The sequence below is a fragment of the Tamandua tetradactyla genome, chromosome 4 (assembly GCF_023851605.1).
Source record: "Tamandua tetradactyla isolate mTamTet1 chromosome 4, mTamTet1.pri, whole genome shotgun sequence".
Classification (NCBI taxonomy): Eukaryota; Metazoa; Chordata; class Mammalia; order Pilosa; family Myrmecophagidae; genus Tamandua; species Tamandua tetradactyla.
In genome coordinates this window covers 15162467-15177109 of record NC_135330.1, presented here as the reverse complement: position 1 = coordinate 15177109, position 14643 = coordinate 15162467, and the positions used below count along the sequence as shown (strand labels likewise).

General features: G+C 48.2%; 1 protein-coding gene across 2 annotated transcripts in view; it reads left to right on the top strand.

Annotated features, from left to right (window-relative positions):
* Positions 1-6573: 6573 nt before the first annotated feature.
* OLFML2B (olfactomedin like 2B) overlaps positions 6574-14643 on the top strand; it is a 38317-nt gene continuing 30247 nt past the window's right edge. For both annotated transcript variants that reach the window (XM_077156706.1, XM_077156705.1), the window contains exons 1-3: positions 6574-7145; positions 9478-9741; positions 11718-11825. In XM_077156706.1, the coding sequence (XP_077012821.1) occupies positions 6972-7145; positions 9478-9741; positions 11718-11825 (546 nt within the window). In that variant the 5' untranslated portion in view covers positions 6574-6971. The remainder of the gene's footprint in view (positions 7146-9477; positions 9742-11717; positions 11826-14643) is intronic.

The window sequence follows — 14643 nt, the reverse complement described above, 5'->3', positions numbered from 1 at the left end:
TCTTGGTACTGGGAGCTCAAACCCTCAACCCACCAATCAACAGTGTGCGCCAAGGCCCAATGGAGTTATGCAAAGGCCCGTGTTACTTGGCAGACAATTGCAGGTCAATAAGAAATGAAACTAAAACACTGCAAAAAGATCCTGTGAAAGAATGGAAAACAGCATGTGGTTGTTCTGGAACCACCAATTACTTTCAGATAACATAGTTCTAAATGGTTTTCCTTGCAAGGAGGCAGGAGAATAAGAGGAAAGCATGGCGAAATCAACGAGATGAAGGAAGGCCAGGAAAGAGGGGGAGCCCCCAAGATTTATTGGCACAAACTTTGTTGGGTTTTCAAAAGAAGGAAGTCATTTTTTAGAAGGGAGAAGGAATGTCCTCAGGAGTTGGAACTCTGGTGCGGTGCCGCCCTGTCTGGATCCCCATGGCTGCTATTTTAGGTGTCTCCCTCCTTGGATAAGAGTATTGGCTCACAAAGCACACTTCCTCTCGTCTGGAGCGAGGTGCCCCCAGGTATTCGCTCAGGCCTGGGTGTTGGGCCAGGGTGCCTGTGCTACGCTCAGCGCCTCCCTGGGGGCCGTGTGTCCTGCAGGAGAAGCCGCCTCCCCTTGGCTTCCAGGCAGCATCTTCCTGAGCAACCTCAGCGGATGTGCCTGGGTGACCCCACTAGTAAAAAACAAGGGGCGGGGCGCCGGCTCCAAAGCCCCAGCCTCCGAGAAGACCATAGGAATCACTCAAACTTTAGAACATTATCTGTTTAAGGTTGAGTCCCTGGAACAAAATGAACCAGAAGAAAAAGGGCTGGAGAGAAAAAGTAAGGAGGGAGGGAGAGAAGGGGGTGAGGGAGAGAGGGAGTGGAGGGTGAACTCTTCTACCTAAATCACAATCACCAGGTGAAAGGAACAGAGACTCAAAAATGATAAAGATTCCTTTTTTAAATAAGGAAACTGAGGCCCAGAGAGAGTTCCTGCCAACTTCACATAGTGAATTAGAAAAAGGAATAATAATAATAACAATCTCCATGTAATAAATGATTACTATTTTATCATTCATCCTACAGGCACTCAACAAACGTTTGTGACTGTAGCAAGTTCCGGCTCAGATGTGTTCGCGTACATCTTCTCTAATCTCCAAAACAATGCAGAAAATTAGAAAACGGAGGCTTAGAAAAAGAAACACTTGTTCAAGATCCCCATCTGATGAGTGACAGCATTAATAAGATTTGAGCCCCAGCCCATGTTTCTGAAACCCACACAAAGCTCACACAGACGGTCTCAGAGCTCAGGCTCAGAACCATGATGCAATACTACCTTCTTAAGGTCGACAGAGTTTTGATTTCTTTCTTTCTTTATCCTCTTTGATCTCTCTCCCCAGACAGCAAGCTGACTTCCTTCCTCCCCGAAACCTGGAACATTGATCCCCAAGGGGCAAGAGCTTCCCGAGATGCACCAGCTGCAGCAACTGCTGCCCCCCGAGTCCTGGGGAGAAGTCTGGCCAGGAGGCCCAGTGGGGTCAGCAGTCACAGCACCTGCTTCCTGAGCCTTGGCCCAGACGCCTCCAGGACACCTGGGGAGCCGGGTCTCGAAGGAGACCCCAAGGACAGGCACAAAGTAAAGCTGCGCTCTGGTCTCTCTCCCTGACTTCGGAGCAGCACAGAGGAGTGGGGAGGCATCAAACCAAAGCAAGCCCCAGAGCAACTGATCCGGGCAGGGTGGAGGGACATCACAGATAATCCTTTTCTGGACGGGTTGAAGCTGCTGCTGAGAGGGAGGGGGAGGGATGCAGCGAGTCAGGAATAATGGTCTTTTGTGGAATACGTAACAAATGTGAGTCAATGGAAACGTAGGCAGCATATTTTTGCTCAGAATCCAGAGAGCTAAACAACACGTCTTTATTGAACACATCCCAAATGCTTTACCAACACTGTGTTGATTTACTTGAATTAGCTTAAAACCTACATGTTGCTATGTAAATCTTGGTTTAATAAAAAATGATCAAAGTTGACATCTTAGGAATTGTAAATGTCCTTAACCCTGGGAAGATTCAGCTAAAAAATATTTTTTTCTTTACTTAAAATATCTTGAAGGAAAAAAACGCTCTTTTGAAGGCTTCCCTAGGGTTACATGTTCACAATCTTTATAACATGATCTCCTGAAAAGCAGAGAGGTCTTGTCTTCATCGCTGCATGCTCAGCAGTCACGGAGTGCCAGGACCATAATATCCGTTCACTAAATGAGTTGAATTGAAGGAGAGAGAACGTGGAAGATTAAAGGCAAAATAAAAAGCCAAGAAAACAGCAAAGCAGAGCGAACAGGGGGAAAAGGCCTCATTTTTGGTGGAGCTTTCCATCATTCCCTTTCTGGCATTTTCTGACAGTTCCCTGGCAAGGCTCCCGCCCTTAGCGAGCTCGGGGGAGGGAGATGGCAGAATGATGTTGCTCGGGGGACCTGGCACTGTTCTTTGATTGTGTGGCTGTAGGGCAGGTGCATTTTCTAAATTGCACACGAAGGGGGCAGGCCATTTCTAGCCACCCCACCCCCCACCAGGCAAACGAAGGCCTGGTTTTTCCACAAGCAGACATTTCAGAGTAAAGGCAGGACGCTCCCAGGTAAACGGGAAAACACATGCCCCTGCTAGAAGGGAACTTGGCTGGGGAGAAATGGCCAACGCAGCAGCGGAGAGGTCCCCCTAAGCCAGCCACCTGCTGGCCACCCAAAACCGGCGAGGGTCCCGGACCTCAGGCCGCTGGCTGCCACGGTTAGTGCTTTCTGAGGCCGTATTCTCTGCCCGTTTCCGCAGTAACTTATGCCCCTCTCCGAACATGTTTCCTCATGTGTAAAAGGGGATGATATCACCTCCCTTGGGGCTTTTTTAGCATCACAGGAGGCCTGCACACGCAGTCAAGAGAAGCCATATAAATATCACTGTCTGGGAGCCTTAGAGGCCTCATCGGATAAAGAGGGAGAGCAAAACCTAACACAGTGAGGGGCGAATGAAGTGGAATCCATAGGCTGTCAGGGAAAGACACAGGGAGTTTATGGCAAGTCAACTTGAATGCTCTAAAACCCAATAAAACTCATCTCAGGTCCTTCTGAGCAGGTTACCAGACTGGTAGGTGGGTGGAATGCTGGGGACAGTGTTTCTTGATTTCTGAATGGCAGGTGACAAGAGTCTTGAGAAACGCCTGTAGATATGGGGAAGGCAGGGGCTGGGTACTACCACGCAGTCACACACCGAAAGGGTGAAGCAGTAAATCAGTATCAATAAGGACAGACTTTTTTTCCTTTTATGGATGTAATGTTCCAGGATCTGGCCCTGTCCTAATACGACTTTTGTTTTTTTAAGTAACGATTTGAATTAAGAACAGAAACTATGCTTATCGAACTTTTAAATTACCCAAAACTGGAAGAGGGCAAAAACAACAATTGACAAAACAGCAAGATTTCAACAAGATGAACAGATGGGCCAAACCAGCAAATATTCAATAGATAAAATCTGAAAGCCTGTATTGGGTTGAAAAGAAAAAAAAAAACATAGCTGGAAAGCAGAGGATCGAGGAAACCAGTGTAACATTTCATGTAAAAAAGAAAGAAAAAGCCACATTAAAAAAAAAATCAATGTGAATCATTGGTGCAATGTGGCTGCCAAAAATACTAAAACAGTCTTAGGCTACATTAATAATAGAACAGCGCCCAGAAAAAGAGAAGAAATTGTTTCAATGTGCTCTAACATTTACTCAAACTGGAGCCTTTCTGAAAACAAAACAAAACAGAATAATGGAGGGTCTGAACGACCATATGTTCTAAGAAACAGGTAAAGAAATCGGGTTTGAGAAAGAGGAGATTTACAAGGTACTTATTTTGTGCTTTAAGTAGGAAAAAGCTCTCTTGTGGGAAAGGTCTTAGATATAGTCTGTGAAGGAACAAAAGACTAACCTATTGGTGCAATTTATATATGTCTCCATATATTTATTAATGGAGTTCAACAGGGGAAAGGACTCATGGTCATCAGATGGCTGCCACAGCTCCAGGCACCATGACCACAACCAGAGATAGGAAGCTGGGAAGAATGGCACTGGATAATCCCTTCCTTCTATTTGTTTCATTTAACAAGAAGCAGAATATCTTTTCCAGAAACTCTCCCGCAGAGGGAGTTTGTTCCATTAGCCAGGCTGAATGGGATGGCTTTCCCTAGCTGCAGGAGGGACTGGGAAATTTAATGTCTGCGTGGCAAAAATGATAGCTGGGACTGGCTTAAACCAATTATTTAGATTGAAAAAAAAAAAAAAAGCCAATGCCCTAAGAATAATGGGATTGGAAATGGGAAGAAGTTGGGTTCTTGATGATCTCACTGACCTGCTGAACTAATTTGAAACTGCCCACTCCCAGTCTTCGTGGAGTGGGAGAAAAATGCTTATTTGATTAAGCCATTGTCATTAGGATTTTTTGGTACTTGCAGTCCAATACACCCTAATGGATACAAAGAAAGTTTTGATGACGATAACTGGGAGAATATCCATGGATTTAACTTCCCTTTCCAGTCTTATTTCCCACTACTCCTATATACATACTACAATCTCTAGTGAATAAAGGGATTATTTGTAGTTCCCATTCATTCAATCAATATTTGTTGTCTACTTTGTGCCAGGCATGGACTAAAATCTGGGAATGTAATGGTGAACAGAACCAGTCCCTGTCCACATGGAGCTTACACTTTAGTGGGGAAGACAGGCACGATTGGAACAATCCCCAAAGGAGCTACACAGCTCCCGTAATTCTGTGAAAAGGAGACACAAAGTGACATGGGAGCAAAAAATGGAGGAGTTCCCCTGGCGGTAGAGTAATTCTCAGGGAAGGATCCTCTGAGAAGTGAGGACCAGGCTGAGCTCTGTATCTGCACACTCAGCTTGTCTCTGCCCAGTTTGGCTTCTCTTTTGTCAACATCACTGCCTGCTTGAAATCTTCCCATCATCCCAGGCACATCTGCAGTGCCACTCTTTCATGAAATCTTTACTGACCTTTCAACTAGAGGTGACGTATTTCTTCCTCTGAACTCCACGGTATGTTCTCTTACTCTGCCTTACAGTTTGAGCACTTGCCCTGTTTACCTCCTCATTCCCACCTCCAACCCCCACCTCTTCTAGGGTGGACTATCTTATCTTGATCTCTTACCTAGACTATCTTATCTTTCCATTAAATGTCTAGCAACCTAGTTTAGCCAACATTCAACATTTATTTGAACTGAATTTTAAACAAATATTTTATAGATATTTATCTCCACCTAGTTCCAGAAAAGATTTGATTGGTTCCATTGTGTGTGTGTGTGTGTGTGTGTGTGTGTGTGTGTGTGTGTGTGTGTGTGTGTGTGAGAGAGAGAGAGAGAGAGAGAGAGAGAGAGAGAGAGAGAGAGAGAGAGACATTCCCACAAGTCCAGAAAGCCAGAACCTTGGAATTCTGTTCATAAACTGAAATAGTAAAACTATTAGAAATGTATTAAGAGTTATTAATATACTACTGTCAACTACAACACTTATATGAGCTGAAGTCTCCTTAGTTGATTACTTAGATTATTACAGTTTTTACTCCTTAGCATAAAAGATAAGATGCTTTAATTCCAAGGATGCATTATCCCTTTCGCTTTTTTGAATGACCTGGCTGTGTTCCACAGTTCCAGAGTGAGAATTGTCCCACAAGGCCCAGTGCCTTTCCTTAAATTCACATACTGTTAATCTTTACAGTAGGCCTACAAAAAAGTCACTATTTAAGAAACATTGTAACATAATCCCAGACCCTTAGAGATCATCTAGTGGCAGAGACCTCTGAGAGTTGCTCCAGACCACGAAAATATTAAGAACTGTCTTCTGGCAATAAATTGATTCTCGGGCAGTAGCTCGCCCCACGCAGACACGCAAAGAGTGTCAGAGATTTACAGCCACTCTCCTTATATTTAATATTTATACGACTCGTGACACACTCCAGCAGGGAGTTCAATAATTATCCTCTGGGTGGAGGTATTATCAGGTTCTAAAGCTGTGGGAGGCATGCAGACAACCAGTGGCGCTAAGTTCAAAGCTGCCAGAGATCTCGCCAAGCCAATTCTGGGAAAAATCTTCCAAGAGCAAACGCTCCGTCTGTCCTGCCCGAGGTGCAATAAAGGAAGGACGCTGAGGGTCGGTATCGGCTCCTGCTTGCAATGCGCACTGTGCGCCTGCCTCCCCACCCGGAGCAAACTCGCTTCTCCCGGCGAGTATGGGTACAAGAGACACCCCCCCCCCCAAACTTCAGGGACACCTCCCCACCCACAAGTAACTTCTCCCCGATCGTCTTTTGCGGTCCGATGAAAGGAAAGGAGCGCCCTTCTGACGTCATCCCTCGGGGGCGTGCGCGGCAGGGTAGGCAGGGCACCCCTCCACCCGAGCGCCAGCACGCTTCCCGGTCCTCCTCCTGCGCGCCGCCACTGGCTGCATCCCCCCGGCCCCTGCACAATAGACGCTCCGCCCCTCTCTCCGCGCTCGAGCTCAGCGGTGCCCCAGCCTAGCGGCGCTCGCTGCCCGCCGCCCCGTCGCCCGCCCTGCGCTCCGCAGGGTCCCGGTGTGCTCCGCAGCTCCGCGCCGCCCGCCACAGCGCGCACTGCCCGCGCCTGCCCACACCCCTTCCACCTGAGCCCTCTCCGGCGGGCCGGCGCTCGGCTGCTCGCTGTCCTCCTCCACGTCTCGCTTCACCTCCTCCCTCCCCGCGCCCCGCTCTCCTCTGGGGCTGCACAATCCAGGGCTGCCCAAGTCCGGGAGGAGATGCCCAGGAGCTCTGAGGCGCGCCCTCCTGCCCCGCTCGGCCGCACCCAGCTTCGGAAGACACTCTGAGCTGCCACTCTCGAGCTCCAGCCAAGATACCCTCTTGCCTAGACCCCAGTGCTTGCCTAGACCCCCGACCCCAGCTGTTTTCTCAAGGGGCCCAGCCCCTCTTGTCGCTCCCTCATGGCCAAGCCTCTGCTGCTGGTTCTCTGCTCCGCCCTGGTTGTGGCTCAGAGCTGGGGATCCAGCGCTCCCCCGACAAGGACCAGCGAGCCCCCCGACGTGCAGACGGTGGCGCCCACGGAGGACGAGACCCTGCAAAACGAGGCGGACAACCAGGAGAACGTTTTGTCTCAGGTAGGATCGCGTCCCACACCCAGCAGTCCTGTCCCAGCAGTGGCAAGAGCCCAAAGGTGGTCCTTGCTGAATTTTTTGGGGGGCAGCTGTCTCTCCTTCCCTTACTAAAAGGGAAGGGCATTTGCTTTTCATTTATCAGAATGTTTTCTCACATGGACGCATGCGGGTCCTCCTCTCAAAATCTTGGGGTCTTAGAAAATTGCCGAATAAGGAGATAAGAGAGAAGGAAGGGAGAACTTCATGCATCTTCCTGGGAGGAAAGCAAACAAAATAAATCGAAACAAATCCCAACACTCCAAACTTTATGATCAAAAGGTTGTGAAGAGTCTGGTCACCCCCTGTCTGGCTGAGTGTCAGTGAGAACTGGAATGTGTAAACAGGCAGGTGTGCTGGAGACAGACGCTGTGGCTCACGGACCCTATATTTCATGGTATGGGATGAGACACCCAGGCAGAAACATAGGGTGAAGACAGAACAGCAACATGTGTGATGAATGTGAGATGACCCCAACACACATGGTTTGACTGACAAGACTGTGTCCTGGGTTGGACTAGAGACGCAGCTCCATCGGGAGCCCAGCAGCAGCTAGTGGTGGAGGCCTCTGTAATGTGTCCTTTTGCGTAAGACTTCCCACTTGTTTTCTTCAATCCCGAACACCCTTATAGCCATTCTATAGATAAGCAGCAGGAGGGTTGGGCTGGCCTGGGGCTGTCCTCTCTGGAGTGTTTATTTCCTGCTCTCCAGAGCCGGCGTGAGGATGTGTGTTGGGTGTCACTGTGGTTCTCAGGGTGAAGGACGCCTGTGCCTCCACTGAGCCCTTGGACGGGGTCCTGTCTCCTTCCTGAAGAGCAAATCCTTGGGTCCACTTTGGGATCTATCACACAGTGGGTTCCTCTCCCCTTTAATATGCTCTGTAACCCTTCTATAACCTCTCAGTGACCCCTAAATTGAAAAGACATAAAAATCCTTCACATCGAGGCTCTGGAGCACCATCAACAAAAGATTTCCTGAAACCCGAGCCTCCTGAAAGGAAGGAATCCCCCCAAGGTTTCCAAGGAAGGTAATGTAGGAATCCAGGCAGAACTTGAGAGAGAGAGCAGACTGCCAAAATTTACTGTCAGCCCATAAAGACCAGCCACTGAAATCACCCTGAACCATAACTTCTTCCACTGATCCATTCTGTATTTGACAAGCGCTCTAAAACAAATATTAGTATTAGAAGAAACCCAGCCTTTGCAAGGAAAACATGATAAGCCTTCTTCCACCCCAGACAGCATCCCAGCAACACCTCCATTCAAACAAGCTCAGCGCCTGCCTGCTGGGGTGAAAAGCAGGGACACTTCTCTGGGCTCGGAAGGGGAGCCCTGGTTGCAGGGTCTATTGGAGAGGAGCTGGGGGGGAGTCTTTTCTCCAGCAAATGTCTAGGATGGGGGCTCCAGAATGCCAGCTGCTGCATGTTTTCCTGCTTGAGGAGACTGGCAGGAGCAAGTGCTCAGAAGGAAATGGGTAGCATTGTAGAAGCAATAGGTAAGTGCTGCCAGTTTGCCTTCCTGGGTTTGGCCTGGGGTTTGGGTTCAGAAGCTGTTCTAGAAGCCAAGTGACCACTCAGGCTGAAAAACCTTACTGACTCTGAACAAGTCTTTCTCCTCCCAAATTCCTTTTGTCAAATACAATTCTTGCCTCAAGGCCTAGATCAAATGCCACTTCTTCCAAGAAGTCTACCTTGGTTCCTCAGCTGGAGCCACTCTTCTGTTTAAGCTCCCACTGCCTATTAGCTCTGCCTCTCTGGGGCGCTTACCACTCTCTGCTTTGTGTGACTGCCTTTCCAGAGATGAGCACCATATCTGGCTCATCCCTTTACCTCTCACAGCACAGTGCCTAGTAGGCACTCAATAAATGTTGAATGAATGAATGAGTGAGGCTTAGAAGTAAGTGGTCCTCAATTTTTGAATATCAACTTTCCAGGATCTCCTTCAACCCCTTCTCCTTTTTCTTTCTCCATCTAAACCTGGATTGTAGCTGAAGGCAAGGGCTGTTGGAAGAATGATGGAGCACATTTGTTTTTTTCCTTTAAATGATGAAAGGCTAAGGCCCCCTGAGAAATGCACAACTTTCCAGGACAAACGAAGAATGCTGAACTCTGAGTGCCTTCAAGGAAATTTCAGAGTCAGCACATTGTGTTGCAATGACCTATTCACTCCACGGTTCAGAGTTGTCTGAGGTCTCTGGCTAGCATAGGACTTTGACAAAGTAAATGGAGAACCTCCATCAGGAGCCTGACTGATGCCGGTGTTTGCACAGCCCTGAATCTGTTCTCTTTCTCTCTGACCAGTTGCTGGGGGACTATGACAAGGTCAAGGCCGTGTCTGAGGGCTCGGACTGTCAGTGCAAGTGTGTGGTGAGACCCCTGGGCCGAGATGCCTGCCAGCGGATCAATGAGGGGAGCTCCAGGAAGGAAGACTTTTACACTGTGGAAACAATCACCTCGGGCTCGTCCTGCAAGTGTGCCTGTGTCGCGCCCCCTTCGGCACTCAATCCCTGCGAGGGAGACTTCCGGCTGCAGAAGCTTCGGGAAGCGGACAGCCGGGACTTGAAGGTAGGACCCGGTGATGGTGTGGGGTGATGTCGGAGACGGGATGGAGCTTTAAACTAGTTCAGGACCTGTGAATCTAGCGGGGGCATGGCTGGGGGTCATAAGGCTTTGAACAGGTGGGACCCATTTTAGCCCTTACAGGTGGTCAGGCCCTGGTCCCTGGAGTGTTGGGTGCAGATCCACCCAAGACTATTGATCTGCAAAACCGGTCGTTGTTAGCTTTGGTGTCTGAAGGGATGCCGAAAGCAAAGTGTGCCTGCCTCTCCTTATGGAGCCAGGGAGGCCAGGCCTGTGAGCAGCTGCCAGGCCCAGCTGGTCAAAAGAACTTGGCATTCTCCTCAGCATTCTGCCATGAGTTTCTGTCAGCCCAGCCTGCACCCCGAAGGCAGAGAGACACACAGAGAAGAGTGAGCCTTTCAGTCCTTAGCATGAGGGCTCGGGTGACCCAGGGAAGGAGAGGCCTGGAGCCTGCTCTGGGGAGGATGCCCCAAAGGGTGGGGCCTCTCGCTCAAGCCCACTGGAGCAGCCCCAGGGGTTGGCTTAAACTTCATCTGACCAGGCCCGTCCCCCTTCCCTCCAAACGAGGTTGGTCTGTCACCACTTGCTGAGTAATCCTGCTTCGTTATTTAACTTGACTGACCTCGGTTTCCTTGAATAAAAGCAGGACTAATAACATGCACCTCATGGGGTTGTTTTGAGAACCAATGAGATGACAGCCACCGAGTAGTTGGCACAATGCCTGGCAAAGCCTTTGGGCTCAGTAGATCCTAACTCCATGAATGAATGAATGACTGTATAATGTACCAGCGCCCTACCTGGCACCTGGGACACCCTCCATCACTGATAGCCTTTGATAGCTCTTTAAACAGGTTACCAGTACACTGAGCATCCCAGCGCTGGCCACATCCCTCAGAGCTGCAGCCCTATTGTGAAACTACTTTCTGAACCAAGTGCCACAGTCACCGAGTCATAGGATTGGACTCTTGGGGGAGGAGAGGGGAGGCTTCTGGAACATAAGCAGGCAAAATTTGCTATTAGGAAACAAAAAGTCATCATAGCAGAAACTAACCAGCTACCCTTTCATGGCTCTTATGCAGGATTCAGCCATTGTCTCCTGGTGGAGAGGAAGGAGATTGTCTCCTAAACATGACTATTTCATACTTGAGATTCTTCATCTGGAAGCAAGGCTGAGAGATGAGTGGGGAGCAGAGATTGCAAAAGGGTGGGCAGGCAGACTCTTTCAGGGACCTTGGTAGGGAGGCTTAGGTCAATCATCTCTTCTGCCCCCTTTGCTTGTACTCTGCGTGCTCTGATGCCACCAGAGTCTCAGCTCCCTTCCGCCCAGTGGCTCTGTACTGGCAGGGGAGACAGTGTGGGAAAAACTCAGAAGGGCTGGGGGCCCTATGGCAGCTTGTCCCCTCCAAGATGGGCTGTTGGCTCTCTCTTTACCCTAGGGTCAGTTTGGCTATTAGTACTAAAGGAAAACTTGTGGTGTTCCCTTCAGTGACAATGAAGTAGAGTCAAAAGCATATCCTCAAGGCATTGAAGTTTATAAGCCACTTTGTGACTATTTATAGATAGCCTGTTATGGCCCAAGTACTAGGGTAGGCATCTTGGGAAAACAAAGATGAGTAAGACACATAAACTCTACTTTCAAGGATCTCACAGCCTAGTAGGAAAGATAGACATGTATGCAACTGAAGGATTTAATAAAATAGGCATGAACGGTTTGGCAAAGATATCTACCCCTCAGCATTTACTTGTTCTTGTAGGCTTCTCCCATTTTCTGACCCAAATATTCCAGAAGGCAGAAGAGAGCCTCAGCATTGTGCTGGCCCACAATTGTCCCCACCTACACAAATACCAGTTGCAGAGGGCCCACCTCTGCATTCCTGCTACTGGCTTCCCTGTTGAGCCTCCAGCATGGAGACCTGAAAAGTTCCCCAGCCTTGGACTCACCCTTTGCCCTTGTCTCATAGCTCTCCACCATCATAGACTTGCTGGAAGGAGCTTTCTATGGTCTGGATCTCCTGAAGCTACATTCCGTCACCACCAAACTGGTGGGACGAGTGGATAAACTGGAGGAGGTAAGGAAGATTTAGATTTCTCTATTTTTTTCTTTATTGGCCCCAAAATGGATCAAACTTCCCATCATATTTTTTTTCAAAGCACTTCTTCACCCTGACTGGACTTACTCATTCTATTCTTTGGAAAGGAAAACTATACATAAAACATTTATCCACAGTCATGACAAATTGTTGGTGACAAAGAGAAACAGTGAAAAACATGAATGTAAATACCTTCTTTTTTTCATGTATAAGAACCATTTCACCAATGCATTTTTTATTTCTACCTGGACGTCAAAGTAATTCAGAGCTAAATGAAATGTAAAAATGTAATAAGTATCTTATATCTGGCTTTGAGGTAGAGCTATGGCTTTCCTGGGTTATCTATTTCTTGTTCTGGTTTTATTTATTTTTTAACTGTTCTGGTTCATGCTGGGGGGGGGTAATCCACAACAAATCCATTTTGGAGAAAAAAAGAGATAAAAATGAGTACTATTAAATAATGTTCTCTACTGGAAAATATCTGGGCTGATCATCCCAAGGTGGTGAATGGACCAGTTGTGTAATTACCTTAGACAAAGACAGCATGTCATTTTGACTAAATTCCAGACTGATGCACAGCTGGTGCCATGGCTTTCATCTAGTGTCACATCATCTGTGTGATGTGACACTGGGACACAGAAGTTGTTATAAACAGTCCTAATGTTGATGTTACGTTTTATTGCTGGAACTCTTTAACATATTGATAAAAAATACTTTAGTTACCAGAAAAATAATGGTCACCATTCAGCCTTACCAGTAAGAAACTTATGGGTCTGTCCCATTGACAGGCATCCCTTTCTTGGACTAATACTTGAAACATTGACTCCAAGAGTGGGAGCTTCAAGTAGAAACCCATTTCTTTAATTTTTAGACTGTCACTGTCAGTGGTAAATTTAGTAACAGAATGATTGTAAATGTATCAATATTCATGACAAAGTGGGTTTTGGGGGGGTCTATCATGGAGAAGCTTAGGTTGCCCGATGGGTGATCAGCAGATGTAGGATGTGGAATCTGGAAAAAGCAAGGTCTGGTTTGGGGTAGAAAGAGCAGTGGAGTCAGCAAAGAGTGAGTCGGTCTTGGGATGCCACCGCCAGGCAGCCGTGTGACTTGGCTCATCCACCTCTGAGTCTTACTTTCTCCATCTGTGAAGTGGGATTGTGCCCTCTACTTTGCATCATTGCCAAGGGGTTAAAAGGTAAGCTAGTCATCTTGAAAACACTTTGAAATGGTTAACTAAACTGAGGTGCTTGGGTTATGACCAGGGAGTAAGTGGGGCAAACATTCCCACATTGCTTCACCAAGAAATCTGGGACAAAGATGACGAAACACTGTCTCTGCAGCAATCTGCTGGAACACGCCCCTCCCACCCGTAGCAGTGTTTCTGGCAAGCGCGGCCGGCTCCTTCTCCACCCACACTTAGGCTTGCCACTCCAGGGCTGTGGTGTAGTGTTTTCTCATTATGGCCATTGGCTCTGGAGGGTGGGGAGGTCTGCAGTCACTTGAGGTTAAGAGGCCGAGGAGAGGGGTCAGGGCCCTGGAGCCCCAGCTTTGTGGATGGGGCGAGATGGCAGCAGGCGCACCGCAGCCCCCTCCTCACTCTCTGCCCACTCTCCCTGGAGGGCTCCCAAGATGACCAGGCCCCTGAGCACCTTGAGTCTCCCCTTCTCCAACACTGGCAGCTGTAATGATGAGATCAGGCCTGGCCAACGTGGTCCGTCTACCAGTGGGACCTAGCCCACCACCCACTGCGTGCAGGTGCAGAACTCTTCCCCATCTTTAAAACCACTTTCAGACTTTTTCAAATGAGTTCAAAGGAATTAGATCAGCGTTCAGCACTGGAAGAGTGCCTCCGTTTTCCTCGGCCCCCAGAAACATCCAAACCTGCAAGGCCTCTTCAAAAGAGGATTGCATTTCTGCAGAAACAGAGGGGGTGACAGCTACCCCTTCTGCTTTCGCCTGACATCGGCAGCCACCTGGTTTTCATTCTGTCTGGTGGACACAGCCTGGGAAAGAGAGTCTGGGGTAGCGCACGGCGCTCCTGAGGCTGAGTTCGGATGCTCTGCCCCTAAGAAGGCCAGTGGGTTGCTCTCTGATCAGGGGCCAGGAGCTCTTTTCCAGCCTTATCCAACAGCTGAGCTCTTGTCCAACAGCAAAGAGTGGGAGTAGGTGGATTTGGTGCAATGCCACTAATCTGGCAGGATGATGTCTTCTGTGCAGAGGACTGGGTTTGTGAGAAAATAATCTTAGTTATTTTCTCTTGATGTTAATCTCTCTTTCTCAAAAATGTGGTATTTTTAGTAGCAAAAACTGGATGTTTACAAAATTATACTTTCTTGTATAGTATTTTCCTGTTTTTAATAATTTACACACATCTAGTCCATATGTCCTTGTGAGCTGGGCAGGGAGTAAGACCTAAGGAAGTTAGATGACTGGTCTAAGATCATGGTGCTGGGAAGTGTAGAGCTGAGCTCAGGCCGTCTGATTCCTGGTCCAGAGCTCTTTCTAACTAACCCTATGATTTTCTTTGAAGCTTACCCTACGAGCATTTGTTTTTCCTCACCAGAACTTACAACAATAGCTCTTCCAAGGGAATTTCTAGGCAGAACCAGGTCTATATCCCATAAATCTCATTAAGATTAAATAGAATTAAAGTTGGATTGGGGAGGGTCCCACCTGGAGACAGGTGCAGACCCCTGTTACCAGGATTGGGGGGAGGTTTCCCCAAATCAGGCTGTCTAAGGTACAGGGATGGTGCACCCAGGGTGCTGTGATGTGATGGTAAGGTCCTCAGATGGGT